Source organism: Pezoporus wallicus, unplaced genomic scaffold (genome assembly GCF_028554395.1).
Source record: "Pezoporus wallicus isolate ANWC-B61680 ecotype Strahan unplaced genomic scaffold, APGP_CSIRO_Pwel_v1 contig_3952, whole genome shotgun sequence".
Classification (NCBI taxonomy): Eukaryota; Metazoa; Chordata; class Aves; order Psittaciformes; family Psittacidae; genus Pezoporus; species Pezoporus wallicus.
This window is the reverse complement of record NW_026635034.1, coordinates 2,601,589-2,627,482: the sequence shown is the minus strand read 5'-3', so window position 1 is coordinate 2,627,482 and position 25,894 is coordinate 2,601,589. Positions and strand designations below refer to the sequence as shown.

Sequence of the window (25,894 nt, the reverse complement as noted above, 5' to 3'; positions counted from 1 at the left end):
GGACAGCAGCTGCCTTTTGTCTGCTACACTGAACTACTCTTAAGACTATTACTGAAGAGATAAAGACATCAAGATGGGAGCAATCGTGTGGTACACGGGAGAGGAGACAGGAAGAGCTGAGTTGTGCATGGGATACTGAATGTGTAGCTGCTCCAGGGGCTAGGAGTGTCTGCAAGAGGAAAACAGTCTTCAGAGTACTGCTGAAACATGCACAACAAACAAGCCTCAGCTTGCCCTGTTCCTTATCTCTAGCACTTCAGCATCTCACTAGGCCCTGAAAGGCAAACCTGCTTCAGAGATGGGTAACTTGGTCACGCAAGGCTGAAGTGGCAAAGAGTCTGCTTAAGGGCTGTGGTGTGGCCTGGTCACCCCAGGGTTGGGACATGGCTTGGTTCACTCAACTGGGTTTGGAGTCTGGGACAATAGGTCTGCAGTTCGTGGGCTCCAAGGTACCAAACGTGGTTGTGGTTGACATTTGAATCCAGGTGTAGGCCTAGCTTTTTGATGGTTGATGGGGGCTTTGTATGATTAAACATATTCCTCCACCATGCTGCTAAAAGCAGTTTTCCCCCTTGCCACACTCTGGATCAGGGTCACAGGACATGGGGACTTGCAGCCCTCTAATGAGGGATCACAAAAGGCTGTCCCAAATTCATCAAACTTCAACAGGCAACAGCCACTCTCCCATTTTCCCCTTAAACATAATACAACACGAGGGATTTCAAGAACATGTTTAATGATGGCAGTTCCTACTGAAACATGAGTTCATTCAAACCCATCCTACCAGTTTTTTGTTAAAAAGAAGCTTTGGTCACAAAGACAAATTCTCTTAAAACAGCTTTAGAAAAAGGTTCAAACAATTGCACAAAACAAAACACAAGGTCCTGATACAGCCCCCCCCCCCCCAACCAGCAGCGCCAGAAACTCATCTAACAGAAGAAAAAACTCTTAATGAAAACCAGAGCCTGTCACCCTGCAGACATTGTACCACATACAGTGAACTAGAGGGAGCAGTTACAAACAAAAGGTTCAAATGCATTAGTGTTTGCGTGTTCAAGCTTCATTAGTGCTTGTAGACTTCTACAAGTCAGTCTGGGCTCAGGACAAGCATTAGGCTAGCCTAAGTTAGTGTGCTAAAAACAAGTGTTTGTAGTCATTTCCACATCTTCCAGGGGGGAAAGGCAGAAAAACCAAACCCCAAATACAAAGCTACGGTGTGCAATTCTGGCTTAATTCTGCAGGCAGGCATGGCACGGCACATTACCTTCTGGCTTCTCAAATGTAATCTCAGGTGACAGGGCTGTGGTTGAAGCTGCAGTTCTGTGTAGGGTTTCTCCTCCATGGTGCAGCATGTGCAAATAGGAAAGCCTCTAACTTACCTGCTCTGTTTGACTCTACTACTAGTTGCTAGGTTTTGTAAGCAGTGAGCAAGCTACAGGCAGGCATCTGAGTAATAACGTTTCTCTTTTTTCTGTAACAAAAAAATATGCCTTTAAGAATGCTCCTGAACAAAGCAAGTTTGACTACGCAACACAAAACAGCAGCAGATACTAAGACACATTACAGTCACAACTAGATTAAACCTGTGGCGTAACATACACAGAACGTTAAGGCAAAACACTCATGTAGTGGTTAATGGTTATTTCTTCTCTGATGAACTCCTAGAACTACCTGAACCAAACAGTTCAAATTCCTACAATTAAAAAAATATTCATATATATATATACTATTAGATGAGTCACATCAAGTGCTCTTAAAATCTTAACTAAATATAGCTATAGAATATTTAACCAGACACTTTAAATCACATACAGCAACTTCTGTAGAGGTAAACATTGCCTCACATTTGCAACAGCCATTGAGTATCAAATGAAGCACTGGGATTATTTTCATGACCATAAGCAACTGGTGAGGTTGGCCTTTTATTTCCACCGAGCAGCTGCTGCTTCCCTATAAGCGCTTTTTAGCTTATGGCACAGTTTGGGATCTCCCTGAGGAGCCAGAGCATCCCGGCAGCAGTTTAGCACCTCCATCTTCAACATCTTAAATACCTGGTCCCTGCCCACCATTGAGATTTGGCCATGTTATGGAAAAAGTGGGATATTTTTTTTTTTTTTAGCCACAAACAAATGGAGTGGATGGCCTTTGCTAGCTGAACTTAGCAAGTGACCTGAAGTTGTTGGACTGAAAATCCTGATTTCAAGAACTGACCTGCCCTCAGAAAGAAGTGTCTTTTATGCACCTTTTCGTCTTATCTCTTACATGGTCTTGCCTTTCTTTTGTGCAAAGAGAAGGTTTCATTCCCTCTCTACCACTCACACAGAGTGCCTGACACTCAGCTTAATGAGTCTGGCAGAAGAGTGGACGTGAGCATGTTGCCATGGTGTCTGCTCAGACACCTCAGTCCATCACTTCCTCTGGACATGCAAACAGAAGCTTTTAACATCTCTCCTCTTGGCACTGCCACCTCTCTACTTCCAAAGGAGTCAGTCTAAGAAGTTCAATTCCTGGTCTTCAAAGTACTTCTCCTGAAGAGAAACAGTATTTCCTTTAGTGTCATCCAGCCTATGTCTGAAACCTGCTTTGTAAGTAGGGAAAGAGCCCCAGATCTTATCTCAACCTGCAGCACCCTTCAAACCTTTTCATCCCTGTGATTCCTACCAGCCAGGACACAACTTGCACGGCCCCATCCTCACCTCACAACGACATGTTAAGTATTGCTTAGTAACAGTAATATGGAATGACTCAAACTCATTCCATGAATGAAAATAACACAGCATTTTCATATTGCCTTGATGACTAATAGGAACGCTACAGCCTGCTGTGGGATTTTTTTCCATCCAGGCTGTTTGCAAAGCCTTTGCTGAGTCATGGCTAGGGAAAGTGAGCTCTGTTACAGGAGCTTTGATAAGAGTATAAGGCTGCTGGGGAGGAAAAAAATTCCCCTTCACCTCCTTTCACTGACTGCAGCGCCCAAGGGAGCTGTGCAGAACTGGGGCAGGTCATGGTATCATGACAAAGCAGATCAGTATTCTCAGCAAGCCCCAAATCCCAACAGATTTACTAAAAGAAACCAAGAAAAAACCCCAAACTGGCAGCTTGCTGCAAGGCTGGTGCTTTGCCAGGAATTCTGCAGTCTCCTTGAGGGGTTGTAACTGCAGGAGGCTAGTGGATGGTCAAGTAAACAGTGGGACAATCCTAAAACAGCTGGAAAATATGCATTCCCCAAGAAAAGCGGGGCTCCAGCCAACTTAAATAACCAAAATTGAAAGGTGTTAAGGAGTGCAGTAAAGTCTGAACTGCATCTGTGGTTACTTTAAAGGAAAACCACAAAGTAAAGAAACTAAACCAGTTAGGTTTGCCCTTTCTAATGATGGCCTGAAAGTGTACATGCTTGTGGTCTCCTAAACTCAATCCAGCCAGTTGCAGCAATCTAATTCTCATAGTGTCATCCCACAGCTCTGACCTCTGCAGCACGAAACACAGCAGAGAGTGATGGTTAAAAATACATCCTTGAGTTAAATGGGATTTGTCAAGCGAATGGTAGAGGAAAACTTCCAGTTTGATACAGATTAAGACCACTTACATGAAGCTTCCATGAAAAATAAAAGGTGCTGTTTCTGCAAGCTAATCATTCCACATGAGGGCTTATTTTGCTTAGAAAAAGTAATATAGATGAATTGTAGACAAATTACAGTCAGCACAGGACAGTACAAAACATTTTCACTCCCTGTGGAAGGGCAGGAAATTACAAAAATATATCTCCTTTAATCCAAGATTGTTGTAGTTTAGGGCATGCCTGATTCTTCCCATTTCCCTGTGGTCTCTCTTATTGAAGTTGGTCTGATCAGAACTCCTTGGGACAGTGAAAACAGCATCATGAAAACTTAGTGCAATTGTTGTTTTAGAGAAGAATAAATCAGTAGCAAGACAAGAAAATCTTCTATATGAGTCAACCTCTCACCCCCTTCCCCCAGAATCCTACACTGAACACACAGTGTGGCATTTCAGCATGTTTTTAACACCTAAATTCATAACTCACCTCTGTAATACCATGAAAATACACTCTATTTCTTTTCAAACACATGATCTGATTGATTAACAATGACTAAAGTTTAACAGTGACTGAAGTACTGAATTAGGATTTTAGAAAACAAGTCCTTTGGGCAGCTTGGTTCAATCTTCCTTGTCTTTTTCCTTCTGAAAAACTTTAGACCACAGTGAGCTGCAAGTCAGCACACAGGGCTGTACCTTGTCATGCTTTAGTGACACTGCAGCCCTCCTAAAGCAAAAGGGAGTTGAGTTTGCAAAGAGGAGCTCTGTTCCAACAGTTTGGAAACCAGTAAACAGAATGGTGCTGTTTTGGTCAGAAGATCCATAGCCTGCTGTAAAAACAGCATCTTGAGGAGGTGAGGCTTGGTTTGGTTGTAACGCTGCAGAGATGAAAGCCTCCCCTTTCACAGTTACGGCTTCAGCAGGTCCCTCGACAGCAGAATGACATCTTGCAGGGCACCAGCACTCCACGGAGCTGCTTTACCTGGAAAGCAGAAATAATTAGTACAACTGTAGATATGCAGTTAAACAGCTCACAGACAGGAATGAGAACGCATGTGCAAACAATCTAAAAGGACACAAAGGAAAAGGCAGCATCATTCAGTATGACTGCCATCAGCTCCCTCCAGCAGCTGATTTCTGTGGTGACACTGGACACTGATGTTAACACCATGCCAGAAGCAGCTAGATCAAGTGAAGAAAAAAAGAGTTGTATCAGACAAAACCCAAATGCCAAAAGATCTTGTGCCTGCCACTGTGCACAGCAGAGAAGGGAGCGTGCACAGGGTGGCACATGAAACAGCGTTTTGGACCTTTCTGCTTTTTTCATATCAATGCAGCCCTTTATTAATCAACGCACATAGCCTGTTCTCCTTGCTATGGATTCTCCTTCTGACACCCTACTGCTTTAACTGCTTCAGGGTTCAAAACAAGAAAGGCTTAATAGGATCTTGTTACACCCCATGAAGGAGGTACGAGGCCTCCCACAGGACTACACTGCATTGTATCACGGACTGAACGAGCCAGCAGACCGTGATGCGCTCTACAACCACTGTTACAGCCCATAAGGAAAGAACCTGGCCTTCCAAACCCAAACAGAAATTGCTTTTCGACCATCTCTTTCTTCCCCTGCTATGGACCCGTGGGAAATCCTTAAGAGCAGCACCAAAGCTTTGGCAATTTGTTGTATTTATAGCAGCTGACTGTGCCAGTGATTTAACTTGCACTGCTGCCTGCTGGAAGAGGAAAAATTAAGCTGCTACAAACCCCAGCACGATTCACCAAGCACCATCCAGAATGGCCTGCAGCTCTCACTGGCAAAAAAAAACATTAGAGCTCCTCCCTTGAGAGTTGATACCTTACTGTAACAAGCAGCAATACCACACTCCAGTCAGAGCTGCACATACAGTCGGTATGCGGAAAGGAGGCATTCAAAGAGAAGATACCAATAGTGTAAGTCTCATTTTACAGAGACTCCCCAAAGACTCGAGTGTATCAAAAGCTGAGCCCCTGCAACTGTGATGAAGATGTTTCCACACAGTTCAATGCTATCAGTGCTTGAAAAATGCATGAATCCAGAATCCAGATTTTACATGTGGTGCATCTTTCCTCTAAAACATCCTGCAAGCTCTCAAAAGCCCTTTAGTCCCATGATGGCTGAATAAATGTCCCTGTCCTCTTCCTTCTGCCTGCCACCCCTCCTTACATATAAATCTTTCTGCGTTCAAGAGCACTTTGGAAGATGCATTCCTAAACTGCTTTTGCATTCTGCTGCTGGAGAGACAATCCATGTGGAAAACAAACTGAGGAATTTCACTCAGCTGACAGGAAGGATGGAGGCTTCAATCCACCTAGGAAAAACTTCAGTACTTATTTAAGAGCCTGACATCAGGAGTGGGACAGTTCCAGCTCTGGCATTGAGATTCCATGTTGCTCCCTGACCCTATCCCCTGCAGGGACAATTGTGACATCCACCCATCTGGGCTCAGCAAGTGTGGCAAGGGCAGAGCACGCTGCCTCCAACAGCTGCAAGTCAGCAGGGAGAGGAGACACTGCTGATATCCCAGATTACTGAAGTGCTTTCTAAAGCCTTTCATGTGCGAGGCGCCACAGAATTTATTCAGTGCTTGTCTTCGGTTTTCTATTGAAGTCGACAAGAAATCCCCCAACGAGCTGTGCCAGAGTTAAGCTTAATAAGCTAACAATTTTATTTACCTTTTTGAAATGGGTTCTTTCTACAGCTGTTTTAATCTCGTTTCTCTTCTTACACCAAAAAAGCAGAGTGCTCTGTGATGGGGGATGGATGCTACCACCGCTTTGTCAGGGACATTTGCCTGTAACCTACTTTGCTCCCCCTTCTTGCATATCGCACAGGGCTGACTGCCTGATGAATCAATGGGTTAGCTCCATCATGTATGAAACCTGTGCAACTTTCCCTTGCTTCTTGAAAGAAAGGGCTAACGGAACAAAGAGGAGAGGGAAGTCTTAAAATCAAGACCTACTGGTGGGATGAGAAAGACCACACTCGCAGGATAGGATTTAGCTTTCCACTAAGTTGTTTCCAAAGATGTGCAGCAAGTGCAATCCCACCATAAAACATGAAAAAATATGTGACATCTGGAAAATGATGAGCAATGCAGTCCATATGGTCCAAAATCACGGACCAGGGATACTTTTTGGCCTTCAGCAGCACAGTTTGAACTGGTGATCCAGAAACACCCATCCTTCCCATGCTCCATTTGCTTTCTTTGTGTAGCAATATAATACTTTGAGAACAATTCCTGAACTTCTTATCTAAATGCCTCTTTTCATACCAGAGCGAAAACAGATAAGAAAACCATCCTCCATACTATAAGAAAATGGTTCCCATGAAGCTTTTCAAGTTGGTTTTTAATGTCTCAGTGATTTGGCATCTTTGCTCTGTGACAATCTCTGATTCCTGCTTTCAGCCTCTTGTCACACAGAAATTCTGCTTGCAGGATTAGACAGGCCATTGACAGAACTGCTTCCCCTGCTACTGAAATGAGCTCGCAAAGGGGGTATTTAATCCAGTACACACACGCTCCTGCATCCGTCAGAGGCAGACAGTGGGTGGCTTTTGCATCCACAGAAATGTGTTTAGTTAAGTTTTTGAAGTGGTCTCATTAGTCTGCTTTATGGGAGGAAGGTGGGTTATTTCTTACTGCTTCACTGCCCAAGGGAAGTGGGGGGTGGGATCTACCAGAGCCCAAAACCTTAAAGCCTCCTAAAGAAAGAAAAAGGAAAAAGAAACAACCTTCATCCAATAGCCAGTTTATACCCTCTCCTGCTCTTTGATGCCTCATGTAAGACTGGAAGCTAACACACACACAAGGACAAAGCATTAAAGGGAAGAAAATTAACTGCGTGAGAAAAATTGGAGAGGTAACGTTGCTTCTCCCCTGTTGCTGCCAGATATCAATTGCCTTTTAATTAGTGTTGTTTGCATTATGGAGGGGAGACAGCACAGAATCTCAAAGACTCCCGCAAATACAGATCCAAGTGCCAGCATGGATCTTTCAACAATGGGAGAGGACCTCAAACAAACCAGCTCAGAGCCTACCCACATCATCCTCAGCCAAAACTTATGCTACAAACCCAAAACAAGACCTGTGTATCATTCAGAGCAGGTTATTACTAGGGTAATGTACTTACTGTTAGGTACAGGAGATACCCCATATCATGACACTCCAGGTCTGAAAGTGTAAGATTATCACCAGTATATAGAAGTGCCACTTGAACTGAATAATGCTTGCATCACAGCCAACACGTACCTGCAGCGCTGCTCTTTGGAGAACTGGTTCCCCTTCCACTTCATTCCCATCTTTTCTCAGAAGCCTGTATTTTAAAAGTGCTTTTGATGCCTTTCTAATGGAAAGCACTGTTCAAACACCATCACAAATCATCACTTTATGGAGAATGAACCTTTTTCTCCATGGTTTCAAAACCTTTAAATCAAAAATGAACAGGACAAAAGATCCCAGCTCATTTCACGTGATATTCAGGAGCCAGGGAGACATTGAAAATTCTTGGTTTTAACAGCTATAGAAAGCTGTTTTCTGATGTAGATATGGCAGCACATATGTTACAACAGTGAACGATGGGCAGTCCAGCCCTAGGCATATCTTTCAATACCAGCATTGTCATAAAGAAATAAGGAATTAGGAAATGAGAATAATGAATCTTGTCAGCCACGGCACTGCACCACTGGATTGTGCTGCAGCATGGGGCTTCATGAGGTTTAGCCTCTGTAAGCAATCCCAGGAATGGTACAGCCACCAAGCAGCACGTGGTCAAAATGCCCTCACCAAGATGTGGTAGCACAGATGGGCCAGAAGTCTGTTGTGCCATAAGCCAAGGGAGCTCACTGCTAGGAGGCTGCTGGAATAAACCTGAGCAGCTGCCACAACTGATACTGACTGCTGGCTAAGATGCACCTTCATTTGAATTTAAAAACAAAGAGCTGAAAGGGAGAGGGCAGAATATTCTAGCTGGGGGTACTTGTCAGGAGCCACCCGCCACTCCTGTTTCCAGCACGACTGCTTTAGTTGCCTAACAAGGTGTGACAGCAGCATCACCCCATGCCTTATGCATCTGCCCTAGTGACACCTCTGCAAGTACACATCTGCACAAGTTTTTTTTACTCTTTTTTTTTTGAGATAGTGGAGCAGTTTTCCTGGTGTAGCAATTAACAAAAGTGCTTTTAAAGCTGTAGGCACTTGCTGAATATCCAAACCAAACCGATCTCTCCACTTGTGAAGCTACCTGTATGTATTTTCTAACTCCCACTAACCACAGAGCGGAATGAAGTTGCCTCTCCTTACCCACTCTTCTTGGAATCTGCACCCAGCTGCAAAAAACAAAGGAAGCCTTAGACGGCATGAGATGACTATTTCCTGAATGCCAGTTCGGGGTTTAGGGTACTGGGGAAGGAACCTCCACAGAAGACCTGGTAGAAGTGAGTTCTCTGATTTACTCCAGGCACCTCTGAGATGCCCTTTCTTCAGCTCTAGCCCTCTCTTCCCACACAAGCACCTGTGATGAACCTGACTGGTTTGATGGGTATGTCAGCGGTCAAAGTCAGCGACTCAGATTTACAGAGAAGTGTCTTTAGTGGTGACGGGAGATAGGAACTACTTAGGGATGTAGCCTCCAAGCCTACACAAAGGAACCACGGAGCTTGGTACAGCAAATGTATTCTCAAAGAGGCAGTCCCAAAATCAGTATTACTGAGGGGTTGTGTGTAAGATGATCTCCCCTGCTGAACTGAGGTAGCTCTGTTTGAGCTAAACAAACACGTGTGAAAGCAGGACTTCAGAAAACGGGGAACAGCTGTTGCACTATGGCAAAAGGAGGAATTCCCACAGATGAAAAGAGGACTGGTTAGCTAAGAACCAAAAACCCCTACGGTCTCCAAACACAGCATCATACAAGGTGAAGCGCCACTTGTACTGCTAAGGCACCCACAAAGACAGAATAACTTGTGTGGAAGCATCAGCACAGCGTGCGCTCTGAGGAAACAACGTCAGATAACATGACCTCCACTCCCCCAAGTCAGACTGTCTCCAGCAAACTCTCTTCTTTGTTCATCTAGTATTTTACTGTTGGACATCTTCTCCTAAAGCACTGCCATGACTAAGAATCTTCTCGCTTTCGGGAAATCCCTCTGATCCTGCTACCAGAATCTCACAGGGAAAGTACTCTGTTAAGAGGAAGAAGGGCAGAAGACATGGGCTGTTAAAGCAGGCTGTGCCGAGACAGATCTCTGCCCGCTGGGTTTAACAAAGCTTGGTCCCAAAGAACTGCACAACCTGAAATGATCAGAGCAAACACAGGGCAGCTACAGAGAATGGCAATGGTCAGGCAAGGACTGATAAGAGTCTTCTAATTCAAGAACTAATTGTTTAAACATAAAGGCACAACACACACCCTTCATTGTTCCAGGGCTTCCAATTATTGCCTGACATTTATAGGGAACTAACACAGCTATTATGAAAACAGCCAGCAGAGCATGCAGTGGTATGTGTTCTAGATGCTGGCACACATGTTCTTTGAGCAAATGAGTTGTTCTGCCCCTTCCAAAGTTAGGAGATGGGCAACATGAGTCAAGTCTGTAAAATCTCCTGTTTGGAGTTGTCAAGATGTGTGTTTTTATAATTAGGAATGCTTGTTTCAGCCAAAGTGAGACAGATTTCAGAGTAGGCCTTATTTGGATGAGAATGCAACTCAAATGCTGTGGATGGCTTGATGCAAATAAAAATAAGAGATGCAGATATCCTCATGACATAAATCAATGTGCAGCATCTTGATGTGCTGAGTGGATGCTATAAATCTCAGGCCCAGAATAGGCACACAAAGTTTTGGGTTGTCACACCACTTGTATCTCAATAAGACAAACACATTTAGGGAGAGTTTGTTGCTAAGGGATAACTGCTGACAACATCAGCGAGGGACCACAGTCCTCTGTTTAAAATTACAGAATGGTTTGGATTGGAATTAACAACATCTAGTTCCAACCCCCTGCTATGGGCAGGGATGCCTCACACTAGACCATGCCCAACCTTGAACACTGCCAGGGATGGAGCATTTATCACTTCTTTGGGCAATCTGTTCCACTGCCTCACCACCCTCACAGTAAAGAACTTCTTTATACCTAATCTGAACTTCCTCTGTTTAAGTTTAAACCCATCACCCCTTGTCCTATCACTACAGTCCCTGATGAAGAGTCCCTCTCCAGCATCTGTTGTAGGCCCCCTTTAGACACTAGAAGGCTGCTATGAGGTCTCCACACAGCTTCTCCAGGTTGAACAGCCCCAACTTTCTCAGACTGTCTTCATAGGGGTGGTGCTCCAGCCTCTGATCATCCTCATGGCCCCCTCTGGACGTGCTCCAACAGCTGCATGTCCTTCTTATGTTGAGGACACCAGAACTGCACACAGTGCTTCAAGTGGGGTTCCATGAGAGCGGAACAGAGGTGCAGAATCACCTTCTTCACACTCCTTTTGATACAGCCCAGGATACAGTTGGATTTCATCAGGTCCCATGGGCTTGTGCACATTCAGGTTCCTAAAATGATCTTGAACCTGATCCTCCCCAACAGTGGGTGTAAGGTCTTCTCTCTCTCACAATCCCTTCATCTGCTTTCCAAGACTTGAGCAGCATGGCTAAAGCACTTGCCAGTGGAGTCATTGTGAACTTCAGTGGAGATTGGCCATCATTTCCCTCACAGACTCTCAGTTATGACAGTGCCTGGGAAAGCAGCCCTTGATCCACAGCCCTCCATCCACTGTGTGCACAGACATTGAGAGCATACAGGAACCACTGCCAACAGCTGCCCAAGAGGGAAGTTCAGTTTGTTAAACCTTATTAGCTATTTGGGGCACTTGTGTACTGTTGTGCTGCTCTGCAGAAGAAAGACGAGGGCAGACAGCCTAGGGGTTGCAATGTGGTTATTGCAAGAGCAAGAGAGCACAGAGCAATGTGTGCTGAGAACAGGCAGAGGGGCTGTAAAGTGATAATACTTGGGCAAAGTGAAAGGCAGATTGTTACTGCCTCATCTCTGCCAAGTTGGTCCAGCAGAGAAAAAATTGCTGTCTTCACTAGTAAGAGCTCAGTGAGCAAGCCTAACGTAACAGGCTCACAGCAGTACCTGTACTTCACATCAAACACTGTTGAGTCTTCATCCTCATCGTCTTCTTCATTCAGAGGAGCCATTTCTACCCGCTCAGCTGGAGTGGTGATTATGTCGTACTTCCTGGTCTTCTTAATCCTCTTGCCAGACCTGAAACAGAGAGATGGGAAGGGAAGGATTGTCTTTATTCAGTGCACCTTGAAGCTGTTCCCACCAACTAAATCACTGCCCTGTTTGATCAGGCCTCCCCAGACATACCAGCTTCAGAGCCTCTGTCCCTTCCTGCTGCCTTTCTAAGGCCACCATTTGTACCCATCAGTGTTTCTCAGCACAGTTTCTCATCAACTGCAACCCAGATCAATGTCAGTCTTTCAGCTGCTGACAAACCAGGGATTCTCTGGCATCCAGGGCAGGCAGGAGCAGGGCAGCCCTCTGCTGCCATGCTCAGTGAGATGTGGGCTTAATCAGCTGAAGCAGCCAATGGCTTAGTGAACATGTTTAGATGGGAAAGCCTAGGTTAAGCCCTGCTAAGACAAGGTAGTGTTCTGGGCAGGATTTAGGAGCAAAGGGGTGGTGATGTTTGGGAACAAGCACCCTGCTCTCTTTCCTTGCTATAAGGCCAAGCTCAGGACTCCCAAAGCAACAACCCTGAGCCTTGCCTAAGAAGTTTCATGCTCTGTGCTGTGTAGGTGCTATGGAAAATAGCCAACTATCATTCAAAGCTAATGGTATCTGCTACCTCTCCTCCTATAGATACCAGCCTCACCTTCTGTTTGAAAGAGAGATGCTCAAGCACCTGCATGTCCCATGGTTTTGAGATCTATTTTCTAGCACTTACTCTCAATTAACAAACACTTGGTTCATGGCTTTTCAGCTAATGTTCTGGCTCTAGCTTTAATTGTGCAGGTTCTTTTCATTTTACCTACTCCTTCTGTGTATATTAAGAGGGTCACGCTGCTCATGCCCGAATCCAGTTTTGCGATTGTATGTTAAAGGAGGTGCTGATGTGTACAGGGAGCCTTCAAGGAGAAAAGAATTTTCCCCTTCACCTTCCGTAAAACAAAACTGGCAGCTGCCAAGCATGAGAAGGGAGCTGGTGCAGGCACAAGCAACCAACCCCTAACTTCCGGGAATCACAGGTTCTGCTCTGAGCAGACACCACGTCATGAGTACACTTCCACCATCATGAAGTCTTGCCCTGGCACATCATGTAAGGTGTGCTGCACTCAACATTGACATTTCTGTATCAAGAATGATGGCTTTTAAAGTGTTATTCAGCATCAAGAACAGAGGTGTGACCATCCCAGAGAGACTGGGACTCAAGCCCTGCAAATACATTTCCACCACTACAGTCCCTTCCAGGCTTAAAAGGAAACTTAAACCAGTGAACAGCTCCGACGTGGAAAACTCAGTGCCTCTCTCTGCCTAGCACTGCTTTTGAGCAGTAGTCCAAGGCTGAACAAACATGTCCCAGCCCTTGGGATGAAGCAGTTTGCATTTCCCCTCTGTTCTGATGGCTGAGATTGAATCAGAAGTGAGAAGAAAGTCATCTCCTGTCATCTAATCTTTGTAGTAATCTGTGCCACTGTGTCACACAGAGCACAGGATGGTTTGTTCTATTACTGCTGTTGTTGAAACAAGCAATTTTATATCCAATACAGTAGGACTCTTAACCCAAACACTTGAAAACCCTTTTGAAAACACTTCTCTATATTATTCTGCTTCTCAGCCAAGACCTAGCAGCAAAGCAATGCAGGGAGGTCTCATCTTACAAGTAATGCAGTGCTTTCACAAGAAACATTTACTCACACTGTGAAGCCTAAACACAGACCAAAACTAACCTGTATCTACCTGTCAGAACAAACAAAGCACAGCCTCACCACTCTGCCTTACAGATAGAGTCTGCAGGGGGGTTCCATAGGTTCCTATTTAAGGGACCCATTTAAGACCCTACCTGCTATCAAGCCTACTTCATTAAGAGACATCTTCCCTCATTCCCTCCATGAGCAAACATAACTTATTCTAAGGAGTTCATCTTACAACAGTTAATATTGGAGAGTTTAAAGCAATTACTGCAGAATAGGTATTTTTAGGCATGGAAAGCTAGAACCCTGTAGCCTCCAGCCATTAATTAGTCTATTTGGGTTAGACTTTAAAGAGGACCTAGAGCAGAAGTTGCTGCACAGTTATCTATTAATCCTCCCCAACCCTCACCTTTAGAAAAGGGAGGAAGCTCATTTTGCTGCTGTTTTTTGGCTAAACTGCTACAATCAGTTCTTTGCCACTGGCAAGGCAAAAGGGGCTTTCTTTGCCTCTTTTTCCAGATTGCCTGGATTATGTGTCATTAACCTGTACTTTCAGTGGTCCATTTTCCACACTTGCTCATTTGAACGACTCTCCTAGGCTTCATAAACGTGAGAAGGAAAGCCCTGGGAGTGTCCCTGCCTGTCTGGAAACAACTGCACATTAAAACTCTCAAGATCCCTGTAATCATCAGGGAAAAGCACTTTATCCAGTGGGTGGGAACAGGGAGCATCTTTTGTTTGCAGAGTAGCACAGGACAGGAAATACAGAATACAAACGTTTCATGAACTTTCGAGGACATGTTAACCCCTCATGGGCAAAGAGAGGATCCCCTTTCCAGTGTGGGGGTTGTTTTAAAGCAAGCAAGAAGCATACTGGAAGCTGTGGTCAGAGTATGGCCCTTGCATAACAAGCTGAAGCACTCCCAGAGTGGTCTAGCCAGAGGAGAAGTGGTACTGGGTATTTCAGTGCAGAGAACTATTTCCACTTACAAAAACCCCATGTTGCTTCTGCTGTCTGACTTCAGCCACCTCCCTGTAATTAAAAAGGAATGCCACAGGCTTTGCACAGAATCATCATTGGGGTGGAGTTAACTGCAATCAGGGATATTAACCTTTCACTGTAGACCACTGCTGCTCCCATCACAACCAGCTCACTGGTGTTAGCAGAATGCAGGCAGAGTGAGCACAGTGCTTAACAGAGAGAGGATGAAGTGGATTTGCACACTGGCACTGCCCCTGGGCTCGAATGCCTGCGGCGCTGTGCACCACACCAGGGTCTGGTCCATCAGGTATCAGATGTACTCCCTCCACCACACCACACCACACAGTGCACAAACAGAGAGATGGGCTGGAGCAGAATGCTGACTTTGTGCCTTTGTATTCTGAGCAAGCAACAGTCATATGCAGCACTTCATCCTCCTTTCTGAGGCATCATGTGGTGGAGTAAATGGTGTCAACTCACTAGTTCATTATACTATTTATGCCTCTAATCTATTTTAGTCAACAACCCTGATATTCAAAGAGAATGCTGTTCTTGACCAGAGAGGGAGGTCTCTGCATTTCTCATCTACCATTAACACTTCCTGCCAAGAGGTGCAGAGGGAGGGCACCATCCCCCAGAAAAGGCAAAAAAAAACCAAAGAAGAAACCCTATCCCTCCTTAGCAGAGTGCTTCTTGGAAGTCTTATTAAGCCAGCTACAATTTGCCTCCTGGAACTGCAGCAATGTTATATCAGGAATGGAATTGGGACCAGTTTATTTGCTGTTAATAGGCTCCCTAAGCAGTTTAAAGAAAAAAAGAAATATAAACCTGGGAAAACTCCAGGCTTACTACCAGCTGATGAATCAGATCAGTGATATTTCATTACTGTTCATCTGTCTGGGTATCTCTGCTCTCTGGATGGTGCTGTATACAACAAAGTTAAACCACGAAGCTAAGCCCTTACGTGTTTTCTGTAACACACATTTTGCTGTAGCAAACTAAGGTGCTGTGTTTTTGAACAACCAAGTCCTTAAGATGGCACATATGCAGCCACAAAGAGCAGAAGCTTCCCTTGCTTAACTGCTGCTAGTAACAGAGATGAATAAGAGACTGCTGCTGGGAATAACTTCAGGAATACCTAAATTGATGTTGCTGTGGTTCAATGAAGCAGTGATGTTTGTAGGTAATTAAAATACAGCTATTCACATCTGGTGGTCAGTACCAGTGCCAACATGTACTTCCAAACATAATAGCACAGTCAGGCCAATACTGTCTGAGATGTGCTTGAAATGTGGCCTTGTTTTATAGGGCAGAGCTATGGAAACTTTAATGATTTACCCAAACTCTTCAAGGTAGCAAATCCTACAAGAAACAGCTGTGACTGTTCATATCAGAGCTGTAAAGAGCTAAAGACAGTATAAGACAGCAATCCCCTCTCTTTTCTTTCTGCCATTCGTTGTCATGCTCACGTCAAGACAATCCAGTCTGCCCAAAGACAGGACCTCCAAGACCCAGGAAAAAGCGTTCCATTTGCCATTCTCTGTGACCCTAACTGAACTACACACAGCTTACACAAAGCTTTCACAAACACATTTTGGGGTTCGTTGTTTGGTTCGGGGTTTACTTTTTCTTCTCCATTTAAGGTCATTTCAATGGTGAGTTTTTCTTTCCTGATCCTGGTAGAGGTCTTGTCTTTGCTGGAGTTGAATTCTAACCAGTTTTGCTGGCTAGAATACAATTAATTTTAAATCAAACTCTCTATGGTTAACCTTGCATGGCCCGGAGCAATTCCCCAGCTCATGGAACAAAGGGTCTTGTATCCTATGATCATATGCTTTAACCTCTCTCCTCCATCCGTAATTTATACTAGTTTTGCAATTACTGGAAAACTAAGTTTGAAGTGGGTTTTGAGGAAGAAATCAAAATTGAACCAGAAGCAATGAGTTAAAAACTATGCAGGTAGCTTCTCCATAAAAACTAAATACACAGGTAAAATACACAGCAGTCTTTTCCAGCCTGGGTTCTGTTGGCTCGAGGGCAGGCCAAGACATGTAGCAAACACAGCATAGTTGCCTGCAACTAAAGCTTTGGGTTGCTTTCAGCTGGTCATCTGAGCAGAAGGAACTTACCCGATTTCCCTAGAAGGCATATGGTCTATCAGCACAGATAGCCACAGCTGAAAAATAGCATTTCCTGGGGGCTGATCACAAGAATTGTATTGCAATGGAATGAACAGAGGGAGAGAAATAGGGAAGAATATGGGGGGGGGGGGGAGGAAAGCAAAATCCAAAATACAGATCAAAGAGTGAGTTTAGTAGCATGAACTGTTCACAACTCTGTCACAAGACACTGTTTTTCTTAGTAATGCAAACTCCCCAACTGCTTGACTGGGAACAACATGAAATCTGGTCTGTTGTGGAAATGGCTTTGGTTTGGGAGCATGCAGGGCCCAGGGGTATAGTGAATTTCGAAAGCAAGCCCAAACTGAGCTTGCCTCCCCCCCCCCCCCCCGAAAAAATACTATAGCAAATTAGACCTTGCCACATGCAGACAATTAGCAATGTCTTGGCTGGCCTTCATAATCCACAGAGTGAAAGGAAATTCAGACCACTTTTGATGATACCACATTCTGAATCACACGACCACCAGAGGAATTCAGAGCATCATATTCCCAAAAGGAATGAAGAGGAATGTCTGAGCGTTGTCTTGAAAACAGAGCTGGAAAGCTGAAGAAATACATTTATCCCTGCTCAAACAAAGGAAAAGAATATCTACATAAAACTATATAAAAATGAGATGTATACAAAAATAAAATGTATCTAGAAAGAAATCCAATGCCAGTGACAAGACTATCTGGCCACTCACTGGTTCATTTCATCTCTACAACCCATACCTAAAAGCATAATTTACTGCCAGCAACTTCACAGTGAAGGTTTAATCAAAGACTGGATTTCAGCAAAACCTCCTTAATAGGAATCCATGACACCCAGAAGAAAAATCCCAATGGTTTTGACTAAGTGTGAACAAAGCTCTTATTCTGACAGAGAAAAGCTTTACATTTATTGAGGGTAAATCCCTTATCTCCTCTGCAACAGAACCTCCTCCGATCGATGTCGTCAGCTGCAGCATGACACTGTGCAAACGTACCTGTTGGTATTCTTGTCTCATTTGCAACTGGGATGTTTACAAACAAGTGCTCTGTCGCATAAAGAAACATACTCAGAAGCCAAATGCTTCATTTTCTACTTTCCCTGCTGGCTCTATTAAAGATATATGAGAGACCTCAGAGGTTGGGATTTTCTGGCGTTACCTTTAATGCTGCATTAACTCTGATCAGTTGCATAACGACGACTTGGGCATGGGAAAATTAATCCATCAGTCCCAAGGTTACTTTAACCTGGACCTGGTTTTGCTGATTATGGTACAGGGAAAGATCTTTAAAGGCGATCGGTTTGTTCTCTTTGGCTTAGAAATGTTCAGCCTTATGCCAGGTCTCCTTGACACAAGGCCTTGCTTTATAACCTAGAGCAAACTGAGGCAGAGGAAATAAACCCTCCAAGATCAAGAAGAACCAGGAGCAGAAACTCTTCATTATGAACTTCACAGTCTTCTTAATTCTAGCTATATACCTGCTACCAGTTTTGCTGTGATTCTCCACAACTGTGATTCTCAGCAACTTTATATGGCTGCAAAGCAGTTGTATTGATTAAACCAAAAAAACTCTTTAATGTTTTACTGTGTTCTCCCAAACCTCCTCACTTTAATGGGTAAGTTTATTTGTACTGTCTTTGCCAGCTGCTGCAATGCATAAGAATAACTCAGTTAAATGTCAATTTCTTTATAAAATATCAGTTCTTACCGTTCCTGTCTTCAAGACCACACTTTATTACCTTGTGAACATCGCCCTTCCTGCATGGAGTTAATTAAGAAGCAGGAGAAGCAGAGCATTCAGCTGCAGCCATCACATCAATACAAAGGAGCTGCTCCAAGACAGAACAAGGGAGAATTTGCCTACTCCACTTGCTCAACCACTTCTGTCACATGAGACGTGGCACTCACCTCCTCCCCATCACCACCTCTACACCCCAGGCTCTTTCCTGCTGCTCCTACCTGGAAGCCAAATGCCTGTTAACTACTGAGAGTTTTGTGATCTTCCTGGTAAAGCTGGGCACAAACAGACAACTGTGTTTTATTTGTAGACTGTGAGTCAGGAACAGCCTCATGTCACGGGGACTCTTGCCACTACCTGGCGATAAATAATAATCGACACTAACAGTGCCAACGGAGCTTTAATATTTGCCTTTCATCTGCTGTGGCAACAAGCCGAGAGGAACACTGGGTTTCTAAAGGGACTGAGTTTAATTTGCTTGTGTAATTTGGACATTACATGAGTTTCAAGGGCCGTCTGGATAACTCAGGCACACGCCAGCACCAGCCCACTCCATCCAGCAGCGTGAAGGGCAGTGAATGAACCAGCCAGCACCGGTTATACCACGCTCAGTGGAGGAGATCTGAGCACCAAGCTGATGCAAACCTCTGCCCAGCTTCCTGCTGCTCACCAGCACTTCTCCTGCCTCCAAGAGCAGCCAAGAGCTTCTGTCCTCAGCTGGGAATAGGAGGTTGGATCCATCAGCAGTCTACCTGATGGAAACATCAAGGAATTTGGTAATACATCACAGTCCAAGTCAAATCAGGACCATGGTCTACTTTTGGCTATGTCGGACCTCTTCAAGCCTGCCTGCTTAAGCTTCACTGAAAGGAAAAGGAAAGATTCATCTTCTTTCACCCAGCATGAGTGACCACAGCAGTGACAGCTGTGTTATCCCATGGGTGCACCAGACACATATGACCGAGGCTGGACAGGACCTCTTAAGCTCAAGCAGGGCTGTCCAGTTGGGCTTTGGTTATCTCTATGGATGGAGATCCCTCCCTTGGCCACGTATCCCAGCGAACTGCCACTCTGACCACACAAAACCCCACGTATTTCCATATGTTTAGCTGGAGTTTCACATGTTTTGGTTTGTGCCCATTCCAGAGCTGGGACCCATGTCCCCCACCCCTGAGAAAAAGCCACCTGAAACCCAGCTGCTGCCCTATTTTACAGAGGTTTGGAGGCCAGCGGCACCACTACGACTGCCCAGGAGTTTCACAAGGCATTTCCAATGCTGTGGTTGGAGTCAGGCTTCATAAACACTAATAACAGGCGAGCGCCTCAGCACCACCCCGCTTCCCACCGCACGGCGGATTAACGCCTCCAGCCTACCCCCCGGCCCCATTCCTCCTCCGAGGCCGTCAGCACCTGCCGGGGGCGGGCGCGGCCGGGCCCTACCTGAAGACGCGGAGCAGGAGGCAGGCGATGAGCGCGGCTGTGAGGCCGCAGGCCCCGATGACGGCGGCCTTCAGCGCGGAGAGGTCGCGGAGCAGCGCGGGCACGGGCCGGAGCTGGGCCCCGCTGTGGTTGCCGGGCGCGCTGGCCGGCTCTGCGGGCAGGCGGCTGCCGTTCACCGCCGGCTCCTGGCTGCCGCGGGCGCCGGGCGCGGCCGGCAACAACACGGGCAGCAATAGGCAGGCCCAGAGCAGCAGCAGCGGGGCTGTGGAGCGCATCCTGCCCGGCTCCGGCCGCCGCGCCGAGCCCCGGAAGGCAGCGCCGGCCCCGGCCCGGCCTGTCCCGCCTCCCCGCCTGGCACCGCCTCCCGCGGCCGGGGCCCAGCTGCCGGGCCGGGGTTCGCCGCGGCTGCGAAGGGGCCGCTCCCGCGGGCTCCGGCGCTCCCTACCCGCCCGCCCCGCGGTCCCCGGAGCCCCGGCGGTGCCGGTGCCAGCGCCATTTCCTCGCCGGTAACGACTGCTTTAACCACAACACGCACCAGCTGCCCAGATGCGAAGCGATCCCAGGGTTCAAACTGCGATCAGACATGGAACAGACGTGCCTGTGATGCCAGTTCAGCGCGGCGTAGCTGCTGAACTCAAGTATTTATAGACCAGATTTGCTGGGTTTTGCCTTTCCTCTGGTCCCCCAGGCTTTGCTTCCTGGTTAATTTATATATTCCTGTTTCACATCTTGAAAGCTTAAAGATTCATGGAAATCCGAGCCACGGTTCTGCAAACCATCCCGGGTGTGCTGAGCATGCAGTGCCATCCACTGAGCCAGGCAGGGGAGTAAATAGGGGAGAAGGGAGCCTGTGCTGTGATAACTTTCAAGATATAACTTACTTTACTCCCTGTGTTTAGTGTGAGCATGAGTTTACCTGCTGCAAAGTAACTGTGGGAAGAGGGGATGTTGCTACTGAAATGAAACGAGGAAGGGAGAGAAGAAGGAGCTGATTTCCTTCCTTTTGAACTCTATAGTTCCAGGGTGGCATGACTGGGTGTAATCGGTAGGAATGTGTGACTAAACTGCAAAGATTACAGGGATGTATCCCTGCTGGCAGTGTCCCATTGGAAAGGTAGCAGTGAAATAACGTGTGGTCATCGTCTTCCCTACCTAGTTGAGATGCTGTATGGAATGCCACCCGCTCGGTTAGAAAAGCATCCTATGTTATTTTGCAGGAAGTTCTTTGGGATGAGGAAGTTTTGACGTGCACAATGTGCAGAAGGCCCCTTAGGCTGCGTGAATCGGTCATTGTTGCAGCTTGATTTCATTGCTGACTTTTTGTGTACTTGCCCAGTTTCCAAGTGGGGCCCCAGTTTATTTCTGTGCAGGAAGAGAAATAAATAGATAAAACCCAACACAATGCAGGAGGTCAGGTCGGTGATGCAGGCTCTGAGCGCTTCTCATGATTTGTTATTTGTGAACACTGGTGTTGGCCCTGCCTGTTCTGTTTGCCAGCTGCTGCCCAGCTTCTGTCAGATTCCTCTTGGTCCTACCCTGCTGTTCCTCTTGCAGTGCTTCTCCACAGCACAATGGCAGTGTTCAAGGCCAGGTTGGATGGAGCTTTGGGTGACATGGTCTAGTCTGAGGTATCCCTGCCCATGGCAGGGGTTTGGAACTAGAGGATCTTAAGGTCCTTTCCAACCCAAACCATTCTGTGATTCTATGGAAGAGGAGTAAGGAGCTTCCAAAGCAAGAACCACTTCAGCTGTTCATGGAGTTTAAGGTCTAAATCCACATCTACCAGTTGCCTTTACTTGTCTGTGTGAAATCAGAGTTCCACAGTGCCATGTGCTGGGCATGTACCTGGGGAAAGACACTCTTCACCCTCAGAAACTCGTATTTCACAGTCACTGTACGGGGTGGGTATGAATCCAGTCGGGATTCTGCCTTCAGTGCTCAGCTGTTAGACAGGAGTGATGGGTAAACACTAGCTGATGTCTCACGCTCATCCTTACATCTGTTCCTTTCATTTTCCTTGGGCCAGGCGAAATTAATAGCAAAGACTCCTCCTAAGCTTGCTCAAAGCCAGCTTCACCACGGAGTGATGCAGGATGGGTGGGCAGCACAAAATCCTTCTGAAAAGCACGAGAAATTAATATTGCTGGACCTACAGTGTTCCTGTGATCATCTTTAACCTTATCTGGGCATTGCTGCTGTGGTGCTGGGCTGGGAAAGGGGCTCTGTGGGCTTTGCAAGCCAAGTCGTTGTGTTGCACATCTATTTTTTAAAAGAGGCAGACTTATTCCTGAAATAAACATTCTGCAAATGTGCAGAAGGATTTGCTGTATTGTATGCACCTATCTGTGTAATTGCCTCTGAAATGCACAGCCTGAAACATCTATTACTTGACTAGCATAAACTGGGCAGTGGTAGATGCTGAATGTGGCACTTTTGTTTGACTCTTATTGCTACTTTGTTGGCGTTTTTTATATTCCTGTGACAGATACTTCAATCTAGTAAGATTTAGGCTGAAAGCCAGCACAGGGAATTAATATTTATTGTCGCTGCAGAGTTCCTCTATTTGACAAGGTGCAGCGTATGGTGTCAAATATATTCCTAACAGTCTGGAAATGATAAAGCTCAAAATTCTTCTGGCTTGTTCCTAACCCCCCTAAGAAGTAAAGCTTATGCTGATGGGGGTATGGTACTCAGGTGAGAAGCTGCACAGCAGGAGGAAGAAGAGGAAGGTGTTAACCATGTGTAAAGTGCAGTTCTGTTTGTACCATTGCTCTGCCCCGTGCCTTCTAAGGATCTTATTTATACACTTTTCTGCCTGGGTCTGACAATAGCTGGGAGCAAACAGCCTCTCTGTAATGGTGGTTAATGATTTTGATGCTTTTTATTGCATTACTTGCATTCTGTTCGGTTTGATCAGTGATGTTTAGATACGTGCGGTACAGGGTGACTCTGTTTGGAAACTGAACCTGCAGCATCAGGGGATCTCATAATTCATACCTCCTTGTACCCCCTGCATGAGCCCTGCATGTCTTTTCCACTGAAAGATACCAGATAAATGCAGATGTGACCAAACACAGTGTTTCAGGACACTAGTGCTGAGATTATACATCAGCGGCACTGGGAGCTGCATCTGAAGCTCTCTGAAAGAAAGAGGAATCTTCCTCTTAGGCAACCCTTCCAACTCTGCATTGCTTTGAGGAGCTGAGCATGTGCCTGGAGGTGTCCGTGACCTTCTGGGAGGAGATGGAGCAGAGATGCTGGCTGGTGCTCCGCAGCATTAGTCCTGTGGCTCATCAAGGGAGCCACAGAGAATGGGCAGCATGGGATGGGTGGGTGAATGTGTAGCATTCATGTACAGCATTCATGTAGGACAATTCTGCTGCTCCTTCTGGCAAGGGATTGCCTCATTCTGTGGCTTAAAAATTGTACTTGGAGCCTGGAGGACCCAGATTTATTCCATGATGTCTCCATTCTGCAGTGCGGAGGGATGTTATATTCACCATCTTGTGCAGGATGCTGAGGAACTGCTCAAGTACAATTTAATTTGGTTTAGCTCTTTAATTAAGCCAGACTGGGCTTTGTTCCCACCTGTTCAATAGAAACCTCAAGTGACTGATTCTTAAGAAAATAATGTTTGAGCTCTGATCCATTTTTTCTGAGCAACACAAGGTATTTAGCGGAGTCTCTTCCCCTTCATATATTAAGAAGGCTGAACCAGTGAAATATGGATGAACTTGCTTGAGAACAAGGCATAAAGCCCCAGGAGGTGGTGTATCTCCTGAGGACTTCCCAGGTGTCAGCTACCTTGAGACAACATGAACTGATCCAGCTGTCCTTGCTGTATTAACTTCCTTTAGAGCCAGAAGAGGGAGATTCTACCCCAGAAGTAAAAATACTAAACCAAGAAATGCTATCCTGGAAAGGAGTCCTGAAAGTGTAAGAAAGGGGGAAAGGGGCCTTCATCTTGATGATGGTCATGGAGTAGGGCCTTCCAGGTTTTGTGCCCCTCAGAATAACATTAGGTAACATTAACTTTCTCTTCATATTAACATTCAAACACATAAATAACCTGTTGGATCAGAGGGAGCGTGGATGCTGTTTTACAGTCCAACTCCTAAAAAGATGCCATTAAGGTGGGAAGCAAGGCATCTAAAATCTCTGTCAAACAGCATTATCAAAAGGAAATATTTGCAGATTGCTATTATATAAATAATGGGCAAATATTGCTCCTGAATTCTAAATTAACTTTTCAGTCCTAGCTCCATATTCTCCAGATACTGAGGACTTTGTGAGTAAATGCATTTGAGATGAGGAGTCATTGCCACGACAGTTTTGGAGGCTATAATTTGTTTCATATGGCTTCAGGGTTTTTTTGGGGTTTGGGGGGTGGGGTGGGTTTCTTTTTTTTTCCTCATGGATGCCTTCCTGATATTTCTCATGTCATTTGCCTAATTTGGGAAACATTCCTGGTTCCTGCTCTGGAATGTGGCATTTCGCAACTCTCTTCTTCAATGACATCATGTGGTTTGTTCTGAACAGAGCAGTAATAAAGAAGAGCAAGGGGAGTTTACCAGCCCTTCTATAATAAACATTTTATGTTAATAGACATCTTTGGGGGATCTGAACTGATTTGTGGGGTTTAGGTTTTACCTGGTAAATTGTGTTTTCCACAGATATAGGACAAAGAGTCCCACTTGGATGACAAGGAAACCACATCTCAGTTTCATCTTCCCCTTAGTGGTGGATGTAGACGCCTGCATTCCCCAGAGGAGAACAGGACTTTGAGAAGTGGAGAGGAAATTCAGAGTCAGTGAAAAAGGCAGAAAGTGTTTGTTTCCCTTTCTTGCTTTTTCTTCCCTGATACAAATAGGAACCTGGAGGAGAGGGCTGTGCTGATTGCAGGGGTGAGAGATGGTGAAGCTTATCTCCCCGCTGAGCTGTTCTACACCTGCTCAGCATCATTATAAGTTTAAGCTCTCACTTGCAATTGCACTTTCTATACAAGAGTCTGGTACTGGCTAAATAGAAGAAGCGAGAGTGTTTCCATATGCAATTGCTTCTGGGTATGGCAGATTTCTGTATTTATGGATGCCTATTACAAGAGCATCCCCATTTGTGGGGAAGGCTCTTCATGCATTGCTTAGCAATGCATGTGAAGCTCAGGCTGCCCTTTCCTTTGTCAGAGGAAAATCATCAGAGGCTCTCTGATGGCCTCCAGGCAGCACCCAGATGTATTTTTAGCTCTCAGAATAGGGGAGAAATTGCACAGAGAAGAAATAAGCAAAGGAGTTGAAGCTGGCTCAGTTGTTGGATTGAGGCAAGCTGGATTTGCAGCAATGAATACACGTTTCTGTGTGAGAAATGGAATGTATACAAAATGAGGCAAATCACCTTCCCAAGGATTTTGTGCAGAAGTAATATACCTTCTGGATAAAGAACAGGGTTCCAGTGAGGAAGGAAATAAAGTGTAACCTGTAAAGGATCAGTGCTACATGAGCGCACCTCTGACGTCTCTAAACACCCAGGGTACTGGCAGAGATAGAAATTCAAGGAGCGACCAGGTCTCAATCAGAGTCTTTGGGCTTGGATGTCAGACAAGAGAGCACATGATATTTGCAAGGATAAATCATTCTTCCAGTGGCTATCGATAGATAACCTCCACCATCAGAACAGCAAAATTGCAATGCTTCACCTACCACAAGTGGTCTGTGTGAAGCCCTATTGCTAATTAAAGACCAGTGATCTAGAGCAAGCTTCAGATATACTTGGACAAGCCTGTCTCCTTTGCACATTTCTAGTTAGCACATTATATTAGCCTGTTATTCCTATAACCTTTCTAAACCATTTATGGCTTTTTTTGCAGACACTTAAAAGCTTTATTGCTGCCAAAGGCTTGCAATTTAAGTCTATGATAAGCAGCAGCTTTCGTTTAAACAAAGGTTGGTGCAATCATTAAGTCGGGGTGCAGAGATTATCTCCTGAACAGGTTCCTACACTATCACTAATACACAGTGTCGCAGTCTAGCAGTTAATCTGAAATAAAACCAGGGAAAAGAAGGACACCATTAAACCACAAA

At 45.4% G+C, this 25,894-nt stretch overlaps 1 protein-coding gene and 1 long non-coding RNA gene across 2 annotated transcripts; one reads left to right on the top strand and one right to left on the bottom strand.

The window, feature by feature from the left end:
• Positions 1-1,658: 1,658 nt before the first annotated feature.
• Positions 1,659-20,159, bottom strand: FAM174B (family with sequence similarity 174 member B). Its single transcript, XM_057419736.1, has 3 exons — positions 19,818-20,159; positions 11,720-11,851; positions 1,659-4,537 (listed from the first exon to the last, which is right to left on the bottom strand). The coding sequence occupies exons 1-3, from the start codon at positions 20,090-20,092 to the stop codon at positions 4,534-4,536; spliced, it is 411 nt and encodes a 136-aa protein (XP_057275719.1). The 5' UTR covers positions 20,093-20,159; the 3' UTR covers positions 1,659-4,533.
• Positions 20,160-20,309: 150 nt separating this feature from the next.
• Positions 20,310-21,207, top strand: LOC130600580 (uncharacterized). The gene is made up of 2 exons (XR_008972493.1): positions 20,310-20,455; positions 21,035-21,207. It is a non-coding gene; the product is annotated as an uncharacterized LOC130600580 (long non-coding RNA).
• The last annotated feature ends 4,687 nt before the right edge of the window (positions 21,208-25,894 follow it).